General features: G+C 41.5%; 1 protein-coding gene across 1 annotated transcript in view; it reads right to left on the bottom strand.

The window, feature by feature from the left end:
• ADGB (androglobin) overlaps positions 1–22,654 on the bottom strand; it is a 129,892-nt gene that overhangs the window by 97,512 nt on the left and 9,726 nt on the right. Inside the window, exons 2-7 of the mRNA XM_015426312.1 lie at positions 21,339–21,516; positions 18,586–18,678; positions 12,191–12,262; positions 10,179–10,388; positions 2,217–2,356; positions 409–495 (exon numbers count right to left, since the gene is read on the bottom strand). Coding sequence (XP_015281798.1) covers positions 409–495; positions 2,217–2,356; positions 10,179–10,388; positions 12,191–12,262; positions 18,586–18,678; positions 21,339–21,516 — 780 coding nt within the window. The remainder of the gene's footprint in view (positions 1–408; positions 496–2,216; positions 2,357–10,178; positions 10,389–12,190; positions 12,263–18,585; positions 18,679–21,338; positions 21,517–22,654) is intronic.

Raw genomic sequence — 22,654 nt, 5'->3', positions numbered from 1 at the left:
ATAAGCTGAATCAAGCCAGTTCAAATACTATCATTAACAAGAGAAAAACATAGTTTTTTTTTCCATATACATTTTACACGAAAAACATTTGCCACTAGATGGACCCAACAAATCAAAATTATATGCATGACAACAATTGCTAATATGTAGCTAAAGGAACCATAAAGAGCATCAACTGTGATACCTTCACAGCTGGGGTGGAGCTGGCAGACAGGAATATAATAAAAAGTCTTAGACAATGAACCCAAGTTTCTAATTTCCACATACACAAAGGAGTGGATTTCACATAATTGATTTTGATTGCTTTAAGGGCCTGCCTCACAATAAAGATCTATCCCCACTCCATACCAGTTGTCCCAAATACAGGGAAACCAAAAGAGAGGACCTCTTTACAAAAGTAAGACTTACCTGAGAGGAATAATTTCTGGTATCCACCCAGTAAGCGCATGCAGAACTGTGAATTCTCCCAGTTCTCTTTTTCTGACTTCATTTATACTACAATAAAAATATATATATACCTATAAAACACAAATTCTTTTCAAAACTTAAGCTCTGTATAATCTGCATTAACTCTATGGTGCTCTTCCCAGTTTCCTATATAATTTTCATTTTCCAGACATTTAACTTGCAAGAAAAGATCAATACCCAGAAATGTATTTATAGCATAGTGACCACTCCTTAACAGGCTACAGAGCTTCCTTCCGAGCATCCTACAAACAAAAGACCCCAGCAGCTGCATTCATATCCATTCAGGTTTCCAGTAGCCTAAACTAGAGATCAGAGATGAATGAAAATATTTCTGACATTTTTCTCCTGGCAGTATGATTTACTGTAAGTTAATTATGACAAAGCAGCAATGTCTGTTGTAAAAAAAAAGCCCCAACAACATAGGGTCTTGAGGCACTACTATAATCATTGACGTGTAATATTTCACAGATATGGAACAAATTTTTACTCTGCAATAAGTCATTCACATCATAGGATTCACTTATATAATTTACATTCCCAATTTTTCATGACATTACATTCCCAGCCAGCATGCCCTCAGTGCAATTCTGCAACTTAGTATCTATCGGCATTAATCTTGTTAACCCTTTGTTGACTTTGCACAATTTTTCTCAGAATAGTAGCTTCAAAAGTATATAATATTTTGTTAGGTAAATGAAATATCAAAAAAGATAAAGCAAAAACTTATGGAAATACTGGTCAACGAAGAATGACCAAACGTGGAAAATCACCAACACCTGGTGCTATGACTGCTGTGTTAGCTCTTCTACCCTGAACAAATATAAAAATCCACATAACGGTGGATACTCGTAATATAGCCACGGCCTACTTCACATGTGGACAGCCAAACCTGTGCAATGGAGCCAACCACGGCTGTAATTTAGTGTTCTGATAATGCAGAAGCCTCGGATTGGCAGAAAAACCATAAATTGTCTAAAACAATGACGACAACAAAACCCCAACAAAAAAACAAAACACCTGAGGGGTGTAACACTCTTCCCACCAAAACCTTACCCACAACATCAGTCTGTGCACAGATATTAATAAAAGAGAAGCCTCGTATTGGCAGAAAAACCATAAATTGTCTAAAACAATGACGACAACAAAACCCCAACAAAAAAACAAAACACCTGAGGGGTGTAACACTCTTCCCACCAAAACCTTACCCACAACATCAGTCTGTGCACAGATATTAATAAAAAAACAAGTGAAAGGCTTTGGGTGATATTTTAGATTGCTGTGGTGTGCAAAAACTGGCAATGGTTAGAATGAGGATGTGGAGGCAGCAACCAGCAGGATGAGGGGGTGAGGTGAATGGGATCCAGCCAAGAGGCAGAGGGAGAACCAGAGACAGCAGAGAGGAAAAATGGGATTTCTCATCCTGCATCCCCTTCTTATAAACAATTATTTTTCCAGTTTATTAGTATTTTCTTGCTTTGGTGGTCATGGGTTTTGATAAAAAAAATATCTAGTGCAGCAGCATCTCTGAACAAATCAGAGTTGTTGGTGCTTTAATAGAAACAGGCATGGTCTTGTACCATGGCAGAGGATCTTCTTGTGTTTGCTGTATCATAGGGTTGAAAAAACACCCATTACCAGGTCATTAATTCACTGCAAACAAAGAAGCGCCCACCCAGCGTACTGGTTCTTTTTGCTTATTGCTCTTTTTTCATCTAAGAAATGACAGACAAGTGGCTCAGGAAGCGTACTCTGTGCTTGCTAGTTTAATGATGGCTTTGGATAATATCAGTGGCCAAAGTTCAATTTCACAGGTTGTAGCTGGAAGCAACATGTAATTGTCTTCAGTGAAAGGTATACTGTCATCCACAATGATTTTTCGCCAGCTTCCCTATAGAAAAGAGAAAAAGGAAATGGAATAGTATGGGGTAGAAATTAAACAATGAGTTGGCATTCAAAAAAATCTGTGTGGCATTCTGAAGTATTACAGATAAGTTTAAAAAGGAGCACAAACTTGAAAGTCCAGTAGATTCTGCCCATACAGTATATACCAATATTCCTAATATTTTTTTGGAAATGGTGTGCAGAATATTGATAAGCTGTTCCTCAACTGCCAGATATCTACATGGTTTTCATGAAGTTGGTAATATATTTCAGAACTGACTTGATGGAACATTCTCATGTCATAAAAAGCATAACGAGGGATGCTGTTCTCACTGATCATTACTACAGTCTTGCAGTGGTAAATCACATAGGTTGGGTGCGCAGTGGTAAATCACATAGGTTGGTGAGTGGAATCCACTGGTCACTGGAGTGGGCCATTGTTTTATTGAATGGTAACATTTGTGATGGGAGACAGAGGGCTGTGCCGGCAGTATGTGGTGCAAAGGCTACAAAGCAGCCTTTAGAAAGCGCCCTAGAGCACTCTGCGACAACTGACAATAGCGCTGCACTGTTCTCATGCTGGGCCCTTCTTCCGCAGGCACTGCTGTTATGACAGCTAAATCATGCAGCCAAAGCTGGTTATACCAAACAGCTGAGTGACCTCCTCCCCACCCATCACCACTCAGTGGCAGTGCAAAGTGGTATAATCCACTCCCCACCTTCTGTGCATGGTACTACTTCGTTCCTGTTAAGTGGGCTCTGCTTCCCTCATCAAATACCACCCTGAGGGGAAAAAAGGATTTTTAGAAAATTCTTCAATCATGTATGTGAATAGAGCTGAACATGTGCTGCATGATTATGAAGGCTGAGGGTTATTTTGCATGTTGAACTTATGCAGAATACATCTGTAGTATGTACTCTGTAATGTGTGACGCACAGACAGAGTCATCTGCTACTGATCGCGTGAGAATGGAAGGTTTGTTTCACTTCCCGTGAGTCTCCCTTCTTGGTGGTCCTAGAGTGGGACAGTCTGAGCCTATGGGAAATAGCTCCTCCCTGGAGGCAGGCAGGGTCACTGGCAATTTTGATCCCCTTGGAGGAGCAGCTTCTCCCCAGGTCCCAGTCTGGATCCGAAGCAATCCACTTCTCCTGAATGAAACTCACAACAGAGAAGAATGACAAATGGGACAAAGCCATACACAACCAACAGCCAAAAAACCCTGAGAGAAGCGCCCCGCTGAGGGAAGTGGGAGAGACCTGGCCGAAATTTAGCAGGATACTTATAGGAGACCCACCGACTACATTTGGACCCCAGGGCCTGGCAGCATACTTTAAACAGGTCACAGACAAAACCGGGTGAACCGGCTCCACCCCTGGGAGAGAAGAGACTGCCCTACCCTAGGACCACCAAGAAGGGAGATTCATGGTAAGTGAAACAAACCTTCCATTCTCCAGTGGTCCAGGGTGGGACAGTTTGAACCCATGGGACATAAAAAACCAATATGGCAGGGGGGACAAAAAGAACCTTAGCTTGAAAGGGTATGCTGCAAAACCGTTCTACTGAAGTCTGCATCAACAGAAGCTGCCTTATCAATGTGGTAGTGCTTGGTGAAAGAATGCACTGACCTCCAGGTGGCTGCACGACAGACCACCTCTAGGAAGGGAAAAGCCTGGTAAGCTGTAGAAGCTGCCGTTCCCCTCAATGAATGGGCTGTTATGCCCAACGGGGGGGGGGCAGTCAAGACCCCAGCTTTGTATACTAGATGAATATAACCCCCTAACCCATCTGCTAAGGGTGGAAGTAGATAGTCCTTTCCCCACAGAGCCCTTTTTAAAGGACACAAACATGGAATCCGTCTTGTGAAAGGATTTAGTCCTGTCTAAGTAGAAACTCAGCACACTCTGAACACTGTCTTGTGAAAGGATTTAGTCCTAAGTAGAAACTCAGCACACTCTGAACATCTAAGCCATGCCATTCTCTTTCTTGAGGATTATAGGACAGAAGGAGGGGACTAATTCCTCCGATTTATGAAAGGTCGAATTGACCCTTGGGACAAAGGCTGGGTCAGTACATAGGACCACCCTAGCCGTTATGAAAAATGTAGAGTGCTTTATCTACAGAGAGGGCCTGAAGTTACGTGATGCCCACCAGGAAGATGGTCTTAAAGGTGAGCTCCTTAAGCTAGCAGGAGGGCTGAGAGCAAGCTTTCAATACCGTGTTGAGATTCTAGGAGGGAAACCAATGGGCACAAGGAGGGTTTAAGAGGTATGTTCCTCTAAGGAATCTCCTAACATGAGGGTGGTGAGAGGCAATCCGACCCTTCTTGGCTCCTCTAGCTGTGGAAATGGCAGCTACTTGTATTTTAAGAGTGCTTGTACTCAAACCCTTATACAGACCTGATTGGAGAAAGGCTAAGAGGTCACTCACTTCAATTCTATGGGGATCTAGCCCTTTGCCAGAATAACAGAATTGAACAACCTGCCAAGTACTGTTGTAGGCCCTATTGGTGGAACCCTTCCTAGAGGCTGATAAGGTATCTATAACCTTATCTGAGTAACCTATCTCCCTAAATTGAGACCGCTCAACCTCCAGGCTGTGAGTCTTAACATCTCAGGCTGAGGATGGATCAGGGGCCCTTGATGTAGAAAGTCCTTCCTGACTGAAAGGTGCCATGGTTGCTTGGAGGACAACTTCATCAGGTCCTGGAACCACAGACAACATGGCCAAAATGAGGCTATTAGAATTAATTCCACTCTTAGGTTTATGATCCTCTAGACCACCTTTTGAATTAATTGGGTGGGAGGGACAGTATACGGGAGTTGATGTGGCGACTTGTAGCTTAGAGCATCTACTCCTATGGCTTGAAGATATCTCTTCCTAGTCATGTATTTTGGAACCTGATGATTGATCTCTGATGTAAAGAGGTCCACCTTTACTGAACTGAATCTGCGGCAGACCTGAAGGAAGATCTCTCTGTTCAACATCCATTCTGAGTGATTCAGGGACTCCTAACTGAGCCAGTCCATCAGGGTGTTGGATGTTCCTGCCACGTGGACAGCTTTGAGAGACCATAAGTAGGTCTCCACCCAAAGCAAAATCTGGGTCACCTCAGCGTGAAGAGAGCTGGATCTTGTACTGCCCCGGCAACCGATGTAGGATTTGGCAGTCATGTTATGTGGACGACATCCTTCCCAACCAGCCACTCTTGGAAGGATAACAGGCCCCACCTGATCACCCTGAGTTCCAGGAAGCTGATACTTCAACTGCCGACTTCCTGGGACCAGAGCCCCTGAGCCATCCTGCCTTGGGAATGGGCTCCCCACCCCTTAAGGCTGGCATTCGTGGTAAGAAGTGTCCTGTTCGGTTCTCAGAGGGGTAACCCTTCTATGAGTCTTGGAGGATGCATCAACCATTGAAAATCCTGCAAGAAGTTATCTGGAAGCTTGATTCTCAAATCCTCTTGAGTGCTATTACTTTCTTGAAGGAGAGCCTCTGGAGAGGACAAGCATGAAATCTTGCCCATGGAATTAAGGTAACCAGCATCCCCAAAAGCCTCACCAAAAGCATGACCTCTGAGTGGGACTGTTAACTGATCTCCCACATCAGGGAAAGGATCTTCTCCCTTTTCTCCTGAGTCAGAAAGACTAGATCCTGAATGATATCTATGACGACCCCCGGGTGAAACACCCTCTGGGTGGGTAACAGACAGCTCTTCTCCCAATTTATAATAAAACTGTGGTCTTGGAGGCAAGATAGGGTCTTTTCCACATCTGCTTCCCCCTGTTGGAGAGATGGGAACTTGATAAGAAGGTCGTCAAGATATGGAAACACAGAGACACCCTGGGTTCGTAGGAGAGCTATGAGCATGACCAGCACCTTGGTGAACACTTTTGGAGCAGTTCTGAGCCCAAAGGGAAGAGCCTGGTACTGGAAATGTCTCCCACTGTAAGCAAAGTGAAAGAACCTCCAGTGGGCTTCCCAAATAGGTATATGGAGATTGGCCTCTGAGAAATCTATGGAGGTCATAAAGTCCTCCTTTTGAATAGAAGAAATTATGGATTTCAGGGTTTCCATCCTGAACCTTCTTTTCTTTATCCATCAGTTTAGCCATTTCAAGTCCAGAATGGTCCTGATGTCTCCATTCTTCTTTGGAATGATGAAGAAGACTAAGAAACCCCCCAATGACCTTTGATTCTTTGGAACCAGTCCTATAGCTCTGATGTCCATCAGGTGTTGGATGGCCTGAAGGAGAAATTGTTTTTTGAGCTATCGATTGATCGGAACTTGTATGAACCTGTCACAAGGGGCAGTTTGTAATTCCAGGGAGTATTTGTGTGTGATTGTGTCCAGAACCCACCAGCTGCTGACAGATGACTTCCAATGATCTGCAAAATGTTGAAGGTGACTCTGATGTTTGGTGGGTCTGACCAGCTGCCAGAGTCATGCAGTGGAGTTCTTCTTTGCTTCTCGGAAGCTCTGATTGTTCATTTTGATAAAAGAAGAGCAGGAGGCCCTGGCTGATTTGAGCTCCCAATAGCCCTTGAAGGACTTAGAGAGTTAAAAACTAGTGTTTCTCTTGGTATCATGAAAGGAATAGAAACATTTATTCAGTTTAGCTTCCTCCTTATGTGTGGGCAACACATCTTATTATCTTTGTCCTCTGTCAGATACCTAACAATGCCATCTCTGAAGGGATTGACACCATGGAAGGGGGTGCTAGCCAGAGGAGGAGGAGGAGGAGGAGATTGGATTTATACCACGCCTTTCACTCAGAGTCTTGGAGCAGCTTACAAACTCCTTTCCCTTCCCCTCCCCACAACAGACACCCTGTGAGCAGTGTTCCCTCTGAGCTAGTGTGAGCTAGCTCACAGTTTTTTAGCCTCTGGCTCACACATTTTTGTCTTAGCTCAGGAATGATGGCTCCAGAGCAAACTAATGTATGCAGTAGCCAAATGGCTCGCTCACAACTTTAATGCCAGTAGCTCACAAAGTAGAAATTTTGCTCACAAAACTCCAGAGCTTAGAGGGAACATTGCCTGTGAGGTAGGTGGGTCTGAGAGAGCTCTTTCAAGAACTGCTCTTTCAAGAACAGTTCTGACAGAACTATGGCTTGCCCAAGGTCATCCAGCAGCTGCAAATGGAGTGGGGCTTGGGAGGAAGGATCAATTTCCCAATTCTGAAGCCAGGTGGTATGCCTAGCTGTAATGTTGGATGCCACAGCCCTGGCTGAAAGCTAAATCGCATCCAGTGATGCATCTGTGGAAAAAGTCACAGCTAGGGCAATCTTCTTTAGTTCTTCAGGCCTCTGGGAATGTTATTACCCACTGCTGAAAGATCTGAAGCCCATGAGTAGACCAACCTGGAAAAAAGGGAACTTGCTGTGGAAGCTCTCAGAGCAGTCGGCCTCAAAGTTCTTGTGCGGGTATTGATCAATCCTCCTATCATAAGCATCTCTAGGAAGGCCATTTGATTCCACTGGTAGAACACAGGCTCATAATTAGGTCATCTACTTCAGGAAGTAGGTCATCTACTTCAGGAAGCTGATGTGGCCCCACTGGTGGACCTCCTGATGGCACCTGGTATTTCTGGCCACTGTGTGATACAGAGTGTTGGACTGGATGGGCCTTTGGCCTGATCCAACATTGGCATCTCTTATGTTCTTATGTTCTTAAGCTTAAAAAAATCTGCAGCCTCTTGTACCAAAGAGTAGAAACGAGAGATGATCAGATTGTTGGCCTTGGTTCTAGCTGGGCTTTCCCCTTTGGACTTGACTACTTTGCCAAACACTGATGGAAAAGGAATTCCAAGGGGGGGAAATCCCTCCTTGGGGAAAAGCCCTGGCTGAGCCCTAAGGCCTCGATGGGTCTGGCTCTTCAACTTCTTTCTTGCCAAATGGAATTCTCCAGGATGTGGAGCACCTTGAGAAGAAGCCTGCAAAAAACGTCCTGTGGAAAAAGACAACTCTGCATGGTGGTTAATAATGGCTCTTCCTTATCTGAAAGTTCTCCCTCCTCCCTTGGGGAGGAAGAGTCTTAAGAATCAGAATTATTAGACTGTCGCCCATTAGGGGACTTGGATCTCTAGATTAATACTTAGAAAGAACCTCCCTTAGTTTCTGGGGGGGGGAGCTAGAACTGGGGGCGGGGGCGAGTGGCACCTACCTCTGTTTGGGGGTCTGGCAGAATCACAAAGGATAGATAAAGCATCCGAGAGAGAGGCTTTATGTATTTTTTTTGCATCTCACCCTTCATCCAAGCTGAAATGGGCATTCCCCCCCCCAATCCCTGGGAAGAACCATGGGCAGAAGTAGGAGAGGGGGATGGAGTGAGATCTAGGCCAAGGACCATTCACTCCTGAGGCACATTCTTCGAAAGGCCAGCCTGTGCCACTATTCCTGCCTTTTAAATATATATATGAAAAAGCAGAAGGGACTGAACACACCACCACCCTGATTGGTCCCAACACTGGAGTGCCTTCTTACTTGTTTAAAGCTGAGGATCATCCTGCAGAACAGGCGACCTGAAATGCATGCCAAAAATAACAGTGGGGCAGCAGGAGCAGAAACTCAGTGCCCACCACAGCCACTGCCAACGCTCTGCAGTCCTTGGGAGTGACTGGGGATGCTTCTAATTTGAAGGTTGGAGTCCCTGCAGCTGTCCCCTGTTAAGGAGGAAGTCTTATGAGTCCCTGGGTGGAAAGAGTAATGGGGGGGGGGGACCGTGCCTGTGCGATTTACTCCTGATGATGATCCAATGGCTTTTCAGATCTGTCTCAAACTGGCGTCCTTTACTTGAGAACCTTGTGGCTCTATTTACTTGTGAGGAGGAGCCTCACAGCTTGAGTTACTTGCAAGAAGGAGCCTCGTGGCTTGACTCAGGAGGAAAAAAAAGGCGAGCTTGGAGATGTGAAGCCCCCTGCTCCCACAGCCCCTCTCCCTTAGAAACCCCCCCCCCAGCCCAGACCCTGCAAGAAGGAGGGGGGAAGAGGACAGATGACAAAGAAAAAAACAGACGAGACTAAAAATAAAATTAGAAATTAGCTGTTAATTAAGGGAATCACAGAGCTCATAAGGAGCTCAGCCAGAGATGTCTAACTTCCCTGCAGGCAGGGCCAAGACTGGAACCCCCAAGGAGATCAAAATTGCCAGTGACCCTGCCTGCCTCCAGGGTGGAGCTATTTCCCACAGGTTCAGACTGCCCCACCTGGACCACTGGAGAATGCCACAGAGAAGCAGGGCCAATTACTGCTCCCTACAACATATGTATACAATGTACATTCTGTCTTAAAAAGAAGGGTATGGCTCCAACGTGTTATTAGTTATAAAGATACATACTGGCTATTTTAGTAACACGTAAAGAGTCCCAGATCAAGCCTACTGTTTCATGCAAAACATTTATTTATTGATTTATATCTCCCCAAAGAGGACCCAAAGCAGCTTAAGTTGTTCTCCTCTCCTCCATTTTATCCTATGCACAATGGACAGTTTTATATTGTTCTCTTTTATTCTTGGCAATACATACAAAGCTGAAATGGTGTAAATGTTTGTACATGTTAAACTCAACCCCTTTTGTCCAAATTTTTAAAAGTTTACCTTAAAAACCTCAGCTTCTTCGTAGCATTGTCACATCTGATCATTTGATTTTAGAGCAATTTTGTTCTTTCAACTTTAACAAACAACTGGTATACCAAGCTAATATATTTTTGAAAGACAGATAAGTACTTACCATCCAATAGAGTTTTACCACATATTTTCCATAGCTATTATACAATGGAGCAAACAACTGGTATACCAAGCTAATGTATTTTTGAAAGACAGATATGTACTTACCATCCAATAGAGTTTTACTACATATTTTCCATAGCTATTATACAATGGCATATGTCCTTTGACAGCTTTGCATAATGAGTATATATGTTCCCATGGTTTCCACAATAGTGTAGGCATTTCACTTATATTAGCTTTGCCATCACCACTTAAAACACTTGCATTATATATTCTCCAGGCTGCACAAATTTCACTGATTATCCATCTCATCAGCTAAAGACAGTGGGTAGAAAATTACAAAAAGTCAGATCTAACCAGTCTGTAAAACACTAGTTAGTTTGTCATGAAGTACACAATTACGTAATCATTTATTATTATTTGTGGTGTATGGAAAGGGAAAGAAAGGCCAAACAATGTTCTGTTTATAAAGCACCAGACTTTCATAAAAGTGATCACTATTTAATGGCCAGCACAGATTTCTTGGTGGGGGGGGGGGAGAATAAAAAATAAAGCAATGTCTGAAGTACATGAAAAACCAAAAACAAATTCTTTGATACTTTGATTTTAATGAGCATCTTTGTTCTAAAATAACCAGTTCATTGTGCTATGCATGCCATGTAAAAAGCCACTACTGCTTCTATTATGGTTCTTCTAGGTATCAGCTTATAGGCCTTTTGAGCCTTGCATGTCCTTCTGAATAATATTATTTAGCTATTACAGTTTATGTATTTACATACAATTGTATCACTAAAGATCAAAATACCTTACAGTATTTTTAAAATGTAAGACATATACTGAGAGAATCAGCTATGATATATGCAGACAAAATGTGTCTGATATCCATATAAAGTTTATAAAAATAATTCAAACATACAGATGAAAACTTCTTTCTGTAGCCAATAAGTATCTGCATTTTAGTGATTTACTCCATTACAGAGTGCATTTTGGGTAAACAGAAAATTGCAAGCAATAACCCCCAACCATTTCCTAGCAGTGACTTGAAAAACATGGGCAGCTGCAAGCAGTCTGATGTAGACTCCTGCACCCGAATTTAAATGCAGTTTAAACAAGATGCTTTGTTTTAAGCAGAGCTGGATGTAACTACATAAGTTACTGCATTCCATATAATTTCTGGTATATTTGTATCCTTCAGATACATTTGTATATTTTCTGTATTTTCTAGAGAAAAATCAAACTATGTACAATTTATTTTAAAATCAGAATTATAAAGTAAATTACAGTAATGTTTTTCTCTCCAGTCTTTCTGTTCACTGATGAAGTCAGTATTAGTTCCCATACTGGATACTGTCTTTACTCACTACTTTACAAAAAACTCAAACAGTAAGACAATGAACAGTTCATACTGCTCCTGACATTGTGATTATAGTTCCTGGTAGGACTTCCAGAGGTCCCTTCTGCAACAGAAATCATGCCATCGTATGCTGTGGATGTTGAACCACATCTAAGATTTTGGGGATGTCTGTGTCTGACTTGTATATATAGTATAACCTGCAGGTATACATTGTTATATGTTCCTCCATCACTACCTTTTTAAAAAGTCAAAAATAACTTCTGAATAGCACATTCTAATCAAAACAATCTATCAGAAGGCAGCCTTAAATGCAGTGTAATGTTTAAATTGGTATAAAGTCTGCTTTTAATTAAACACTTTCCCTAAAGCCTCCAATTTTATTTTATTTTTAAAGCAAAGGCATATATTCTGTCCAAGCAGTTCTTATCTTTCCTTTGCCAGCACCTGTTAGTAATTAGTTAAATCTTCTGCATAAAGAAAGTCTAAAAAAATCACAGATGAATAGCCAGACATCCAGAATACATTTTAATATCCTGAGTTTAAATGGACCCTTCCACCAAGAGACAAAATGGATCAAGGTAAATGTTTTTACAAACAACATAAAATTTTGTTTCTTTAATTATGCCAAAACACAAAAACAAATTCCCATTTGCTCCATTTTCATATCAAAGGAATTTGCATCTTTTGTTACAATGAATGTCTTCAATTCACTTACAAAATTCATATGATTCATATTTTATTTAAAAACTTATTGTTCACATACCTCACTGCCCATTAAATGTTCATTGGCTGAAAAGAGGTCAAACCAGTTTTCATTTTTCACTACCACAGGAACCTTAAAAGATAACAGTTTTTAATTACATTCATTATAAAATGTTTAGGAAAAAGTCAGCATTAAGGACATTCGAATGAAGGTTACATGGTTTAAATTATGAAGTAACTTGCTACATGTAAAAATTACTTTCAAAGTATTCGCAAGTAAATTTAAAACAATCATTGTTGAAGTTTGAAAAATACTGACATGATGAACTGAAGTAAATAAGTTAGAGACAGACAATAGTTTTTAAGAAACTTGGAAGCAGTTAAAATAGAGGCCTTATTCCCATGTCGTATACACTCTTTTCTTGTTCCACAGCTGTACTTTGGCTGAATAAGTTTTAGAAGCACTTCCCTCGCCTGCAAAACCTGGGAGAAAAGACCCAGGATAGAAGGATGAGTATACACCTCGGACCAAGGCCTATCACACCGCCTTAAATGCACTGAAAAAATAAACTCTTAACAGAGACCTATGTTTCCTTATTCACTAAATTTCTACCAGCTCATCAGGGCTCTTTGTAACATATGCTATTATACTGTAACCCTTTCCTGGTGTTTTTTTTTCCTTTTCCTTTTGCTTCAGACTGCTTTTTCCTTGATTAGTCAGTCAATCCTACTTTATTACACTCCATTTGTACTTCATGAAAGGCTGTAACCTCTACCCTCTCTCATCACCTGTTATGTGTAATAACCAAAAACTGGAAAAAAAAGGGGGGGACTCAACCCAGGATATGACTACGAACCAAAAAGGGCTCAGCTAAACCATGTATATAAAAGTACAAATATTTATTAAGGTGTACACATGTTAAAACTTTCCTGATTAAAAATTACTTTGTCTAAGATAAGACTATAAAAGCTTATCCAGTATACATACATATAATAATATGATGGGTAAATACTTTACAACTGAAGACCAAGTGCATTTTGGCCCCTAAGGGCCTTCCTCAGTGGTCACTATTATCTATATATTCTAGACACACATTCAAAGACCTGTTACAGAGTTTTAGTACACATATAATTAAACCGGATGTTGTTTCCTTGTATACTTATAATTGGACTCCTGGTATTAGTGATGGGCCATAGGTATAGCCATATCACCTCCACAACTTATTCTGGTAACAGCGATTTTGTAGGTCTGAACGTGTGTCCTTCCATCAAGGTGAAAAATATCAGGAATATCGAGATCAACTCCCTCCACAATTTGGGGATTTCCGAGTCTCTCCATAGATCTAGTAAGTATAGTTCCGGAGAGAGAGGAATGTGATAATCTGTGATGTTTCTGATGGCTTTTGAGAGTTTTATCCAGAATCTCTTAACTATTGAACAGTACCACCAGCAGTGGATGTATGATCCGTAACCACCACAGGACCTCCAACATAGGGTTATAGCCCATTGAAGCACATAGCTGTAAGCATAGCTTTATGATGAAGTGAATCAACAGTATATTTTCAATACGTCACCAAGTGAAAGGAATTGTTGAAAGACAGTTTATGTACACATCCTTGTTCAGAAGAAGATCACTGTCGAAACGGCACACCATTCCGGAGACCACCGTCTACATTCACTATATATATTACTTATTTTCTGTTATTGTATATTATGATTTATGAATATAGTACCAAGCGCTAAATTGTCACAGTTCTTTTTTCTTTTTTCATTGGTCTTATTACTGTGCCCATTCTTGTAACTATTCTGAGTCTCTATAAGTTACAGGTTCTTCACTGAGCTGGACATTTATTTAAGATTCTCCCCCAATTTAGTCAACAGCCTTTTTATTTATTTATGTAGATACTTATACTCCACTTTTCTCCCTAGTGAGAACCCAAAGTGGCTTTCAGCATCATTTCATTTTATCCTCACACTTAGTCTGTGAGGTAAGTTAGCCTAAGAAAGGGTCACTGGCCCAAGGTCACCTAGCAGTCTTCCAAGGCATCGTGGTTATTCAAACCTGGGTTTCCCAGATCACAGTCCAACATACTAATCAGTACACCATACTAACATACAGATGTTAGAGGCTGTGGAAACAGAAACCCTGTATCAGTCATGGGAATCACATATTTTGTGCCCACATTAAAGCCATCTTAATATACAAATTTGTTGTTGTTGTTGTTGTTAATAATAATTGGATTTATGAATCTTCTAATCTCTGCTATTGCAGGGCTCTAGGTGCTGTACAACATATAAAAATATATCAAAGTCATAAAAACAGAATGTACAAATAAAATTAATACAACAAATCTAAAAATCAGATGGAGAGTTTATAATTATTTCCTATTCTGGACTGATGACCTCCTTGCAGGCAGGGAGGAAGAGGAACAAGTAAGTTTGGAGAGTAAGGGAGGGTGCCAGCCAGTTTGAAAACCATTGCTGTCCTCAACCAAAAGCCTGGCAGAACACCTCCGCCTTACAGGCCCTGCAGAATTGCATAAGGTCCCACAGGTCCCTGCTTGTATTTGGCAGAGAGTGCCCTGGTCAAGGACAGCCAGATGACTTTTGGGCCAGGGACCACCAAGCAGATTACTATCCGATGAGTGCAATGCTCTCCCAGGGACATATTGGAGGATACGGTCCCATAGATACATTGGTCACAGACCACTCAAGGCCTTAAAGGTCAACACCAAAATCTGGAACTTGACTCAGTATTCCACTGGAGGCCAACGCAGTTGGTGCAGCACACAGGTTATATATGCGCCATCCGTGACATTCCCATAAGGACATGTGCTGCCACATTATGGATCAGCTGGAGCTTCCGCGTCAGTCTAGGCCCCAGCCTGAAACCACCACCACCCAGCTACAAAAGCTCCGTCTTAGTTGGATTCAGTCTCAACTGCCCTTTTTAAACTACCCTACCACAGTCTCCAAATGCATGGCCAAATTCTGCTGGGCGACATCCGGGTGGCTGTTCAATAACAAATACAGCTGGGTATCATCAGCATACTGGGGACACCCAAGTCCAAAACGCTGTTCTAGCTGGGCAAGGGGACGCATGTAGATGTTATATAACACTGAGCAGAGGAGCGCCCTCTGAGGGACCCCACATATTAAGGGGAACCTAGTTGACACCCTCCCCTCTAGCGCCTTCCTCTGTCCCCAACCTCGGAGGAATGATGGAAGCCACTCTAAGACCACATCAGCAAGGCAGTGGGTCAAAGGTCATAATCGACCGTGTCGAATGCTGCCATAAGATCTAATAGCAATAGCAGCACTGACCCGCCTCAATCCAGCTGTCTGCAGAGATCGTCCATCAGAGTGACCAACACAGTCTCCATCCCATGGCTGGGGCAGAAGGTAGACTGGAATGGATCCAATGCCTATGTGTCATCCAGGAAACCCTAGAGCTGCTCAGCTACCGCTCTCTCAATTACCTTACCAGGAATTATAAATTTGAAACTGGGCGGTAATTGGCAAGATCAGAAGGATCCAGAGTTGGGTTTTTTTAAAGAGCGGTACAACCACAGCATCCTAATAGCCCTCTGGACAATCTCCTCTTTCCAGGGATATTGACATTTCAGTGGCCGAAATGTGTGATAATCTAGTTAGAGATAAGAAACCAAAATATAGATTACATCACTGACTCTTTTTTCTGTGGCTGTTTCAAGTTTCCTAGCCAGTTCAGTGTTGGACTACCAGAAATTTCCATTACAAGGTAAGTACCTTGAGCATTCTCTATCCAGTGGTTTTCAAGCATAAACGCCTTAGGGTTTCTTGTCAATCTTGTGAGAGGATCAATAATATTGAACAAATTTCTCATTCTTTCCCTTCCCAGTTCCTGGACACCTTAGAATCCATGGATTAAGAATCCATATTTTTAATAGCTCAAACAAGGTCTTAATTAAATTTAGGAGCATGGGTTCCCCCCCCCAAGAACTCACTACATGTAGTCTTATTTAAATTACTCTACTGTGCAATCAGATATGCTATTTCTGTTGTTACAGCATTTCCCTATGCCTTTCCCATCCTACATTCTTAGTACACTTTCCACCTTAAGTATCTGCTGTTTTATTTCCTTTCCCCCCACCTTTTTTCCCCCCAAAACAGCTCTTTATATAAACCAGTGTGACAAGAAATAATTAAGTTAGATGGAGAAACACCAGGATCGATACGAACTAAGTGAAATTAAATAGCCTTTTTCACTCCACTGTTTTGAAGAAAGCCTCTTGGGCAAACAATAATTTGAGTTTGGGGTCCGAATTTAGCTGCTGCTGAACTGGGATTACTCCCTTTTTGGTAAAACATAAGACCATTCTCCTATTTTATTTTAAAACAACCAGACATTAAATGCTGAATTGCACCAGGTATTAATGAATGTTTTGTATTAAAGATTTTTCACAAGCAGCTTTGGATGTTCCCATGTTGTGATATTATGAGGCGCACCTCCACACTTTTGAAGAGCCACTGCACAACTGCCAGAGGTGGGCGGGCAACTGACCTGCAGATCAACTGAGTCACAACACACCAATTCCGAATCACTAGCAATTGCAATTTTGAACCAACTCTGTAATATGTTGGTAATAATAGCAATTTAATACTAATCATTACAGCAGTGGAATGGGGAGAAAAGGAGGCAGTTCCCACATATGCAGACACCACCTAAATATGAAGAAAAATATTGGGGTTTTTTGTTCCTTCTAGAAAGGGGGGGGGGAGATAGGAAGATTAGAGGCTGTACATACTCACATGGAATCTGGACATAATGCAAGCACAGGCCCCTCAGAGCTCTCTGTGGCTGTTGCCCCAAAGAGAAATATTTGCACTTACAGCTAAGCAGAGCGAGAAATTTAAGTCATCTGGCACACATATACTTCCAGAATCACTTAGTTGGCTGGGGATCTGCCTCTATTGCAGATTAAAGGGTTTGGGGATGGTTAACTGGAATTGTAGGGCAAAGTGCTCCCTTATATACACCTAATTAAGTTAAAGAACTATTAAAACTGTATATAAATTAGCTATATCCCCTAACAGAGGGGAGATAAGGCAGTCAGGGCATGAATGTCATGAGCCCACATCCCCCTAGTTTCTCGAGTTTAAACCATCCTTCATGGAACAAGGAAGTATTAGCCTCACTGTGGTTTCAGGGATGGTTGCCCAACAATGAACCTGAGTGCTATTTTACTGTAGAGTGCATAGGGAAGGGAATATCTCTATTATCCGTTCCAAAATTCTGTGTGAACTATCAATATGTATGTTCTTAATTCTCACATCTTAAATTTAAGAACATATTACTTGGTATAGAATTCCAGCCAAAAGGAAAAAAGGAATACTGATATTTCTATTTGATGTTCCTGGCATTCCTCTTCAAAATACATGCTACTAATTACCTTCAAAATACATGTTATTAGTAAGGATAATATGACAGCATTCCCTATGCAACTCCATATTATCAGCAGTTTCTTTACTAAAAAATTAAAATGAATCTACCTGATTTGCCAATGTACTATAATTTTTAAGTAAATGGTCAAGCTGTCAAAAGTAAAACTGACAAGGTCACAAATTAAATTAAAACTTTTTAAAGAGAAAAAAAGAAAGGTAGAAAAGGGCAATTTTGAGCTTGTTGTGCCTCTATTATTGAGCTCACAACAGCCCTGGTTGCATGACCATCCTAAAACAGGATCTGCTGTCTCTCACATACTCATGCCAATGGGAAGGACATTAACCATAGCAGACTCTCTGTTATCCATAGTTGTCTGGTGTAGTGGTTAAGTGCGCGGACTCTAATCTGGGAGAACCGGGTTTGAGTCCCCACTCCTCCACTTGCACCTGCTGATGTGACCTTGGGTCAGTCACAAGCTCTGGCACAGCTGTCCTTGAAAAAGAGCAGTTTGTGTCAGAGTTCTCTCAGCCCCACCCACCTCACAGGGTGTCTGTTGTGGGGAGGGGAAGGGAAAGGAGTTTGTAAGACGCTCTGAGACTCCAAGTGAAGGGCGGGGTATAAATCCAATCTCTTCTCTTCTTCTTCTTCGGGAACCCTTCTTCCCTTTATTCTGTGCACACAAGTGATTAATGACGAACATCTCTTCAGGGCCAGGTACTCTCTCCCAGATCATCCAGAAATTGGCATGGTAGACTTGGGATTGTTGGAATGACCATAAATACTGCTTCTTCCCTCCCTCCCTCACTGACTACTACAACCAAAGGAGAATACATTGCGGTTCTCAGTTATTCCAAGATTATGATGTTAAAGATGATGGCACATGCCTGGTTATATATCAGGGTTTCAACTGGCAAGCAGTGTTGCTTTCTGGCCACTGAGCCTACTGGGGTACTTTTATCAAAAGAAATAGGAGAGGAATATCAAATAGTTGTTTGTTGAACTATGTAATTTGTTAGATGTTCGTTTCTTACCTTATTGATTAAAAATTCTTGTGGTCGTCTCCAGGAATTCACTTTTAATGAAAGTGGTAGATCAATCTTTCCTTCTGGATCTTCAAAGACATGCTGTACAAAATGTGTATTTAAAAAAAATTAAGAAATAATGAAAGCGTATGCTTAACCTTAATAATGGGGGTCATTTAAACACAGTTCAAAGAGCAGATGGTCATTTCATACTAGCCAGAGATCTCTGAGTAGAATGTCTGCAATCCTTGTAATAGTTTAAAAATACTAACGACTGATTTTTTAAAATGTAGGACATGTAGATACAATTGCTTTGAATCCTCAAAGGCATATTGAGAAGACTCTATCAGACACAAGGAACACAACATGACCTCATATTCCAAGGACATTTATACATAATAAATATTAAATCTTAAATACAGCCTAGCACTGGAGGAACATAAATTCAATAGCATTATCCAGTCAAAGTGAAATACTTTTAAATTCAATTGACTTAAATGGGACATATGTTAGAAGATATTCAATATCCCCATTGGAATCTATAGAATTCAGAAGTGTTTAACTTTAGTAAGAGTCCCCCTTTCCACACACACTGTAATCCAAAAGGGGAAAGCTGTGTGTGCAATACAAGTTTCTCTGCTCAGATCTCCCTCACTGAATGTATTTGCTATATGCAAATATCCAGCTAAAATGATAATTCTCCCCTCTCCAGAAACAAAACCCCACAGATGTTATCTAAAGGGAAGGACTACATGAAAATAACTTCTGTCTTCCACTTTCTTTCAACAAAGGAAATCAGCACCATCCAGAACACCCTTGTTCTCTGGTTTAGGGTACTTATCTTTCCTTTTCTCACCATTCAAAGCTGTACAGTTGATTATAAACTGGTGGTAATCTTTGAAAAGGGAGAAGGAAAGCACAATGATGAACAGATTCCCTCAGTTCAGTCCTATTTAAAGTTCGATTTTCTTCTACTCTAGGGATTTGATGTGATGATATTCCATCAAAGTTCATGAACATTGATAGAACACAATTCCTGAAATATAGAGGGAATGGGCTACTCCCCACCCCTTTTACCCATTTCTCTTCTACCCTGGGTATCATCACAGATTGTGACCACTGATGAATTGCACTTATGGGATCTCACAATTTAGTAATTGTGGCATCAATGCTCCTATGCCTTCCTTAAAATATTCTGTTGAAATCTGATAAAATTGGGTAACATTTAGTCTGTTAATCAGCATAACATTAGATAAGCCTTTTGTGAATTCAGTATGGGATTGCAAGCGGTAACTCTGTTTTGTGGGGTGTACGTTATATGCTGCAAGTATACCATCCTGTCTGAAAAATATGTATGTGACTGCATATACAGTAAACTGGCCTATGACCCAATCCACATGACCATCCTATTGTTCTGTAGGCTTCATTCCTGCACTTGCAGAAATAATGGTATTCAGCTGACTATTTTTTAGTAGCAGAACAAACCAGCAGTCACATATAAATGAAGTTCAATTAAACGGAGTCCCTACATACAGAGGCAGTAAACCTCCAGGGCTAGGAGGCACTTGGGGCATGAGTTCCCACTCCGTGCACCAGAGCTTCTCTTATGTTTTTAAAATAAAATGGGGCCAATTATGATCAAAGCTGTGCATATAGTAAAGAAATCAGATAATAAAAGTAATAATCCAGCACAGATCATAGTTAGCCAATGGGATCAGTGGTTAGTGATATATTAGGAGCCAGGAGACTTTAGTTTAAATCTCTGGGTGACCTTGACTAGTCACTCTCTCAGCCTGACCTACTTCACAGGGCTGCTGTTGTGAGGATGAAATGGAGAAGGGGACAATAATAAACTACCTTGGGCCCAATCTTAAAGAAAAACCAAGTATACATAGCTAAACAAATCAGCATAGCAATTTGTAACATGCTTACATATAAAATGATTATATGAATCAACCCTACTGCAAATTACTTTGAGACATTAAAAATAACGTTTCAAGTAGAGATTTACATCTTTTAGTGGGGGCTGAGGTTATTAGAGGTTTATGCCCTGGCTTTTCACCAAGAGCAGCTGCCAAGACAGCGCACAAGGTTTTAATAGAACAACTCTAACAAAAACAACTACTGTAAGAACCCAGTAAACAAACAAAAGCAAGAAGATTTGGGCTTAGTGAGCCAGAACCACTTTGTCTGCTCTCTGTGGTGTTACCACAGTAAATGGAGACCAAGCTGACAACAGTTCCCACACCAAGCCTCAGACGGTTCCCGCTGCTTCCATGGCTGCCATCTCTTCAAGGGATGCAGTGAACCTGGAAGATAGACTCCCCCAGGGGAGCTGCCAAGCAACCTCAGACATGATGACGGCGACAGTCACTGGGCTCAGAGAAATTTTTTTGACAAAAGTTAACCAAGTCTCTCATAATGCAACCTCATTTTAGCAGCAGTATAAAACGTGGTCTTTTAACTATTTCAGCAACTATAAAGGAGCTAATGTTCATTATTTTAAACAAGGAAGGGAATGCTCCAACTTAAATCAAACATATGAACTCCAATACAGATTTAGTTATAAGAACCTCTTTTAAATACCCAATTTACAGTGCAATCCTATGTAGAGTTATGCCAATCTAAGTCTATTGATTTTATTGGCTTTAGGCTTATGTAGGATTGTACTGTCACTGACTTGAAAACTTTAAAAGATACAGTACTTATGTTTTTTAAAGTAATGATGTGTCTGAAAAAGTCAGTTACTACAGGAAACTTACTAAAATAGGACTTCTTCCAGTTTTATCTTTTTCCTTTCCACCTTTCCCTGCATCCCACTTCTCTGCATTTATGTCAGCTTCATTCCATTCTGGCCAGATGGGAAATCTTCCCTTCTTTGCTTCAGTTAAAACAACTGAAGGATTTACAACGGAGGCTGATCCAGTAAGATACCAAAGGCTGAAATAAAATATGAAATGAGAAGAAAACTTGCATTTAATTGAGTTTTACATGTAATAAACTTTTTCATGGTTTGTTCTAATTTTAATTTCCTTAATGTTGCTATGACAGACCCCTGATGCTTCCCCACTCCCTTCAGTGACTGAGCTGCCCTTCAGTAGTATGTATTCCTTCTTTATTTTATAAGCAGTTAGCCTCAACCTTTTACAGATATTAGTTTAGGCTTATGACCCAGCACAGGAACTAGAGGTATTACAGGAGCTGTCTTGTTTTCAAATACCCTTGTAAAATGGCACATGAGGCAAAATTAACTCTCAAAAACAGAATAAAGATTTTATTAAGCAGGCATGGAATGATGAGGAATACACACACACACACTAGGAATAAGGCCCATTGTGGAAATAAATACAACGAGCTCTAGAAAGAGGCTATGGGAGAGTGCCAAGGCCTTGGGCACTCAGCATCAATGTGCTGTGGCGACCTCAGCAGGTTATAATGACAAAGAGTCCACCATTTTTTCCAGAGGAACTCATCTCTGCTACCTGAAGAGCAGTTGTAATTTTCAGTGATCTCCAGCCCTCACCTGGAGATTGGCAACAATTGTTACCCAGGAGGAAATTGCTAGTTTGGAGGGTGGAGTCTATGGCATTGTACCTGCCTGAGGTCCTACCCCTCCTCAAACCTCACTGTCTCCAGGCTCCATCCCTCAAATCTCCATGAATTTCCCAACCTGGAGTTGGCAACCCTATCTCCTTCCCAGCCAAGCATCAACCTGCCATTATCTGCCCCTCTGATGTCAGTTTTCCATCTCCTCCCCCCTCCCTCCTGGAGATCAGTTGTAATTCTGAGTGATTTCCACCCCTCTCCTGAGATTGGCAACAGTAGTTCCCCAGGAGGGAATGGCTGGTTGGGAGGGTGGAGTCTATGGCATTGTACCTGTCTGAGGTCCCACCCCTCCTCAAACCTCACCCTCTCCAGGTTCCACCCCTCAAATCTCCAGGAATTTCCCACCTGGAGTTGGCAACCCTCTCCTTCCCAGCCAATCATCAACCTACCTTTATTTCCCCCTCTCTTCAGCTTTCCATTTCCCTCACACACACACACACCTGCAGCCTCTTCTGTGTTCTGAAGCCCTGAC

This window comes from Gekko japonicus, unplaced genomic scaffold (genome assembly GCF_001447785.1).
Source record: "Gekko japonicus isolate JY-2015 unplaced genomic scaffold, Gekko_japonicus_V1.1 scaffold587, whole genome shotgun sequence".
Lineage (NCBI taxonomy): Eukaryota > Metazoa > Chordata > Lepidosauria > Squamata > Gekkonidae > Gekko > Gekko japonicus.
The sequence above is the reverse complement of the archived record's forward strand: the minus strand, read 5'-3'. Positions and strand labels throughout refer to the sequence as shown.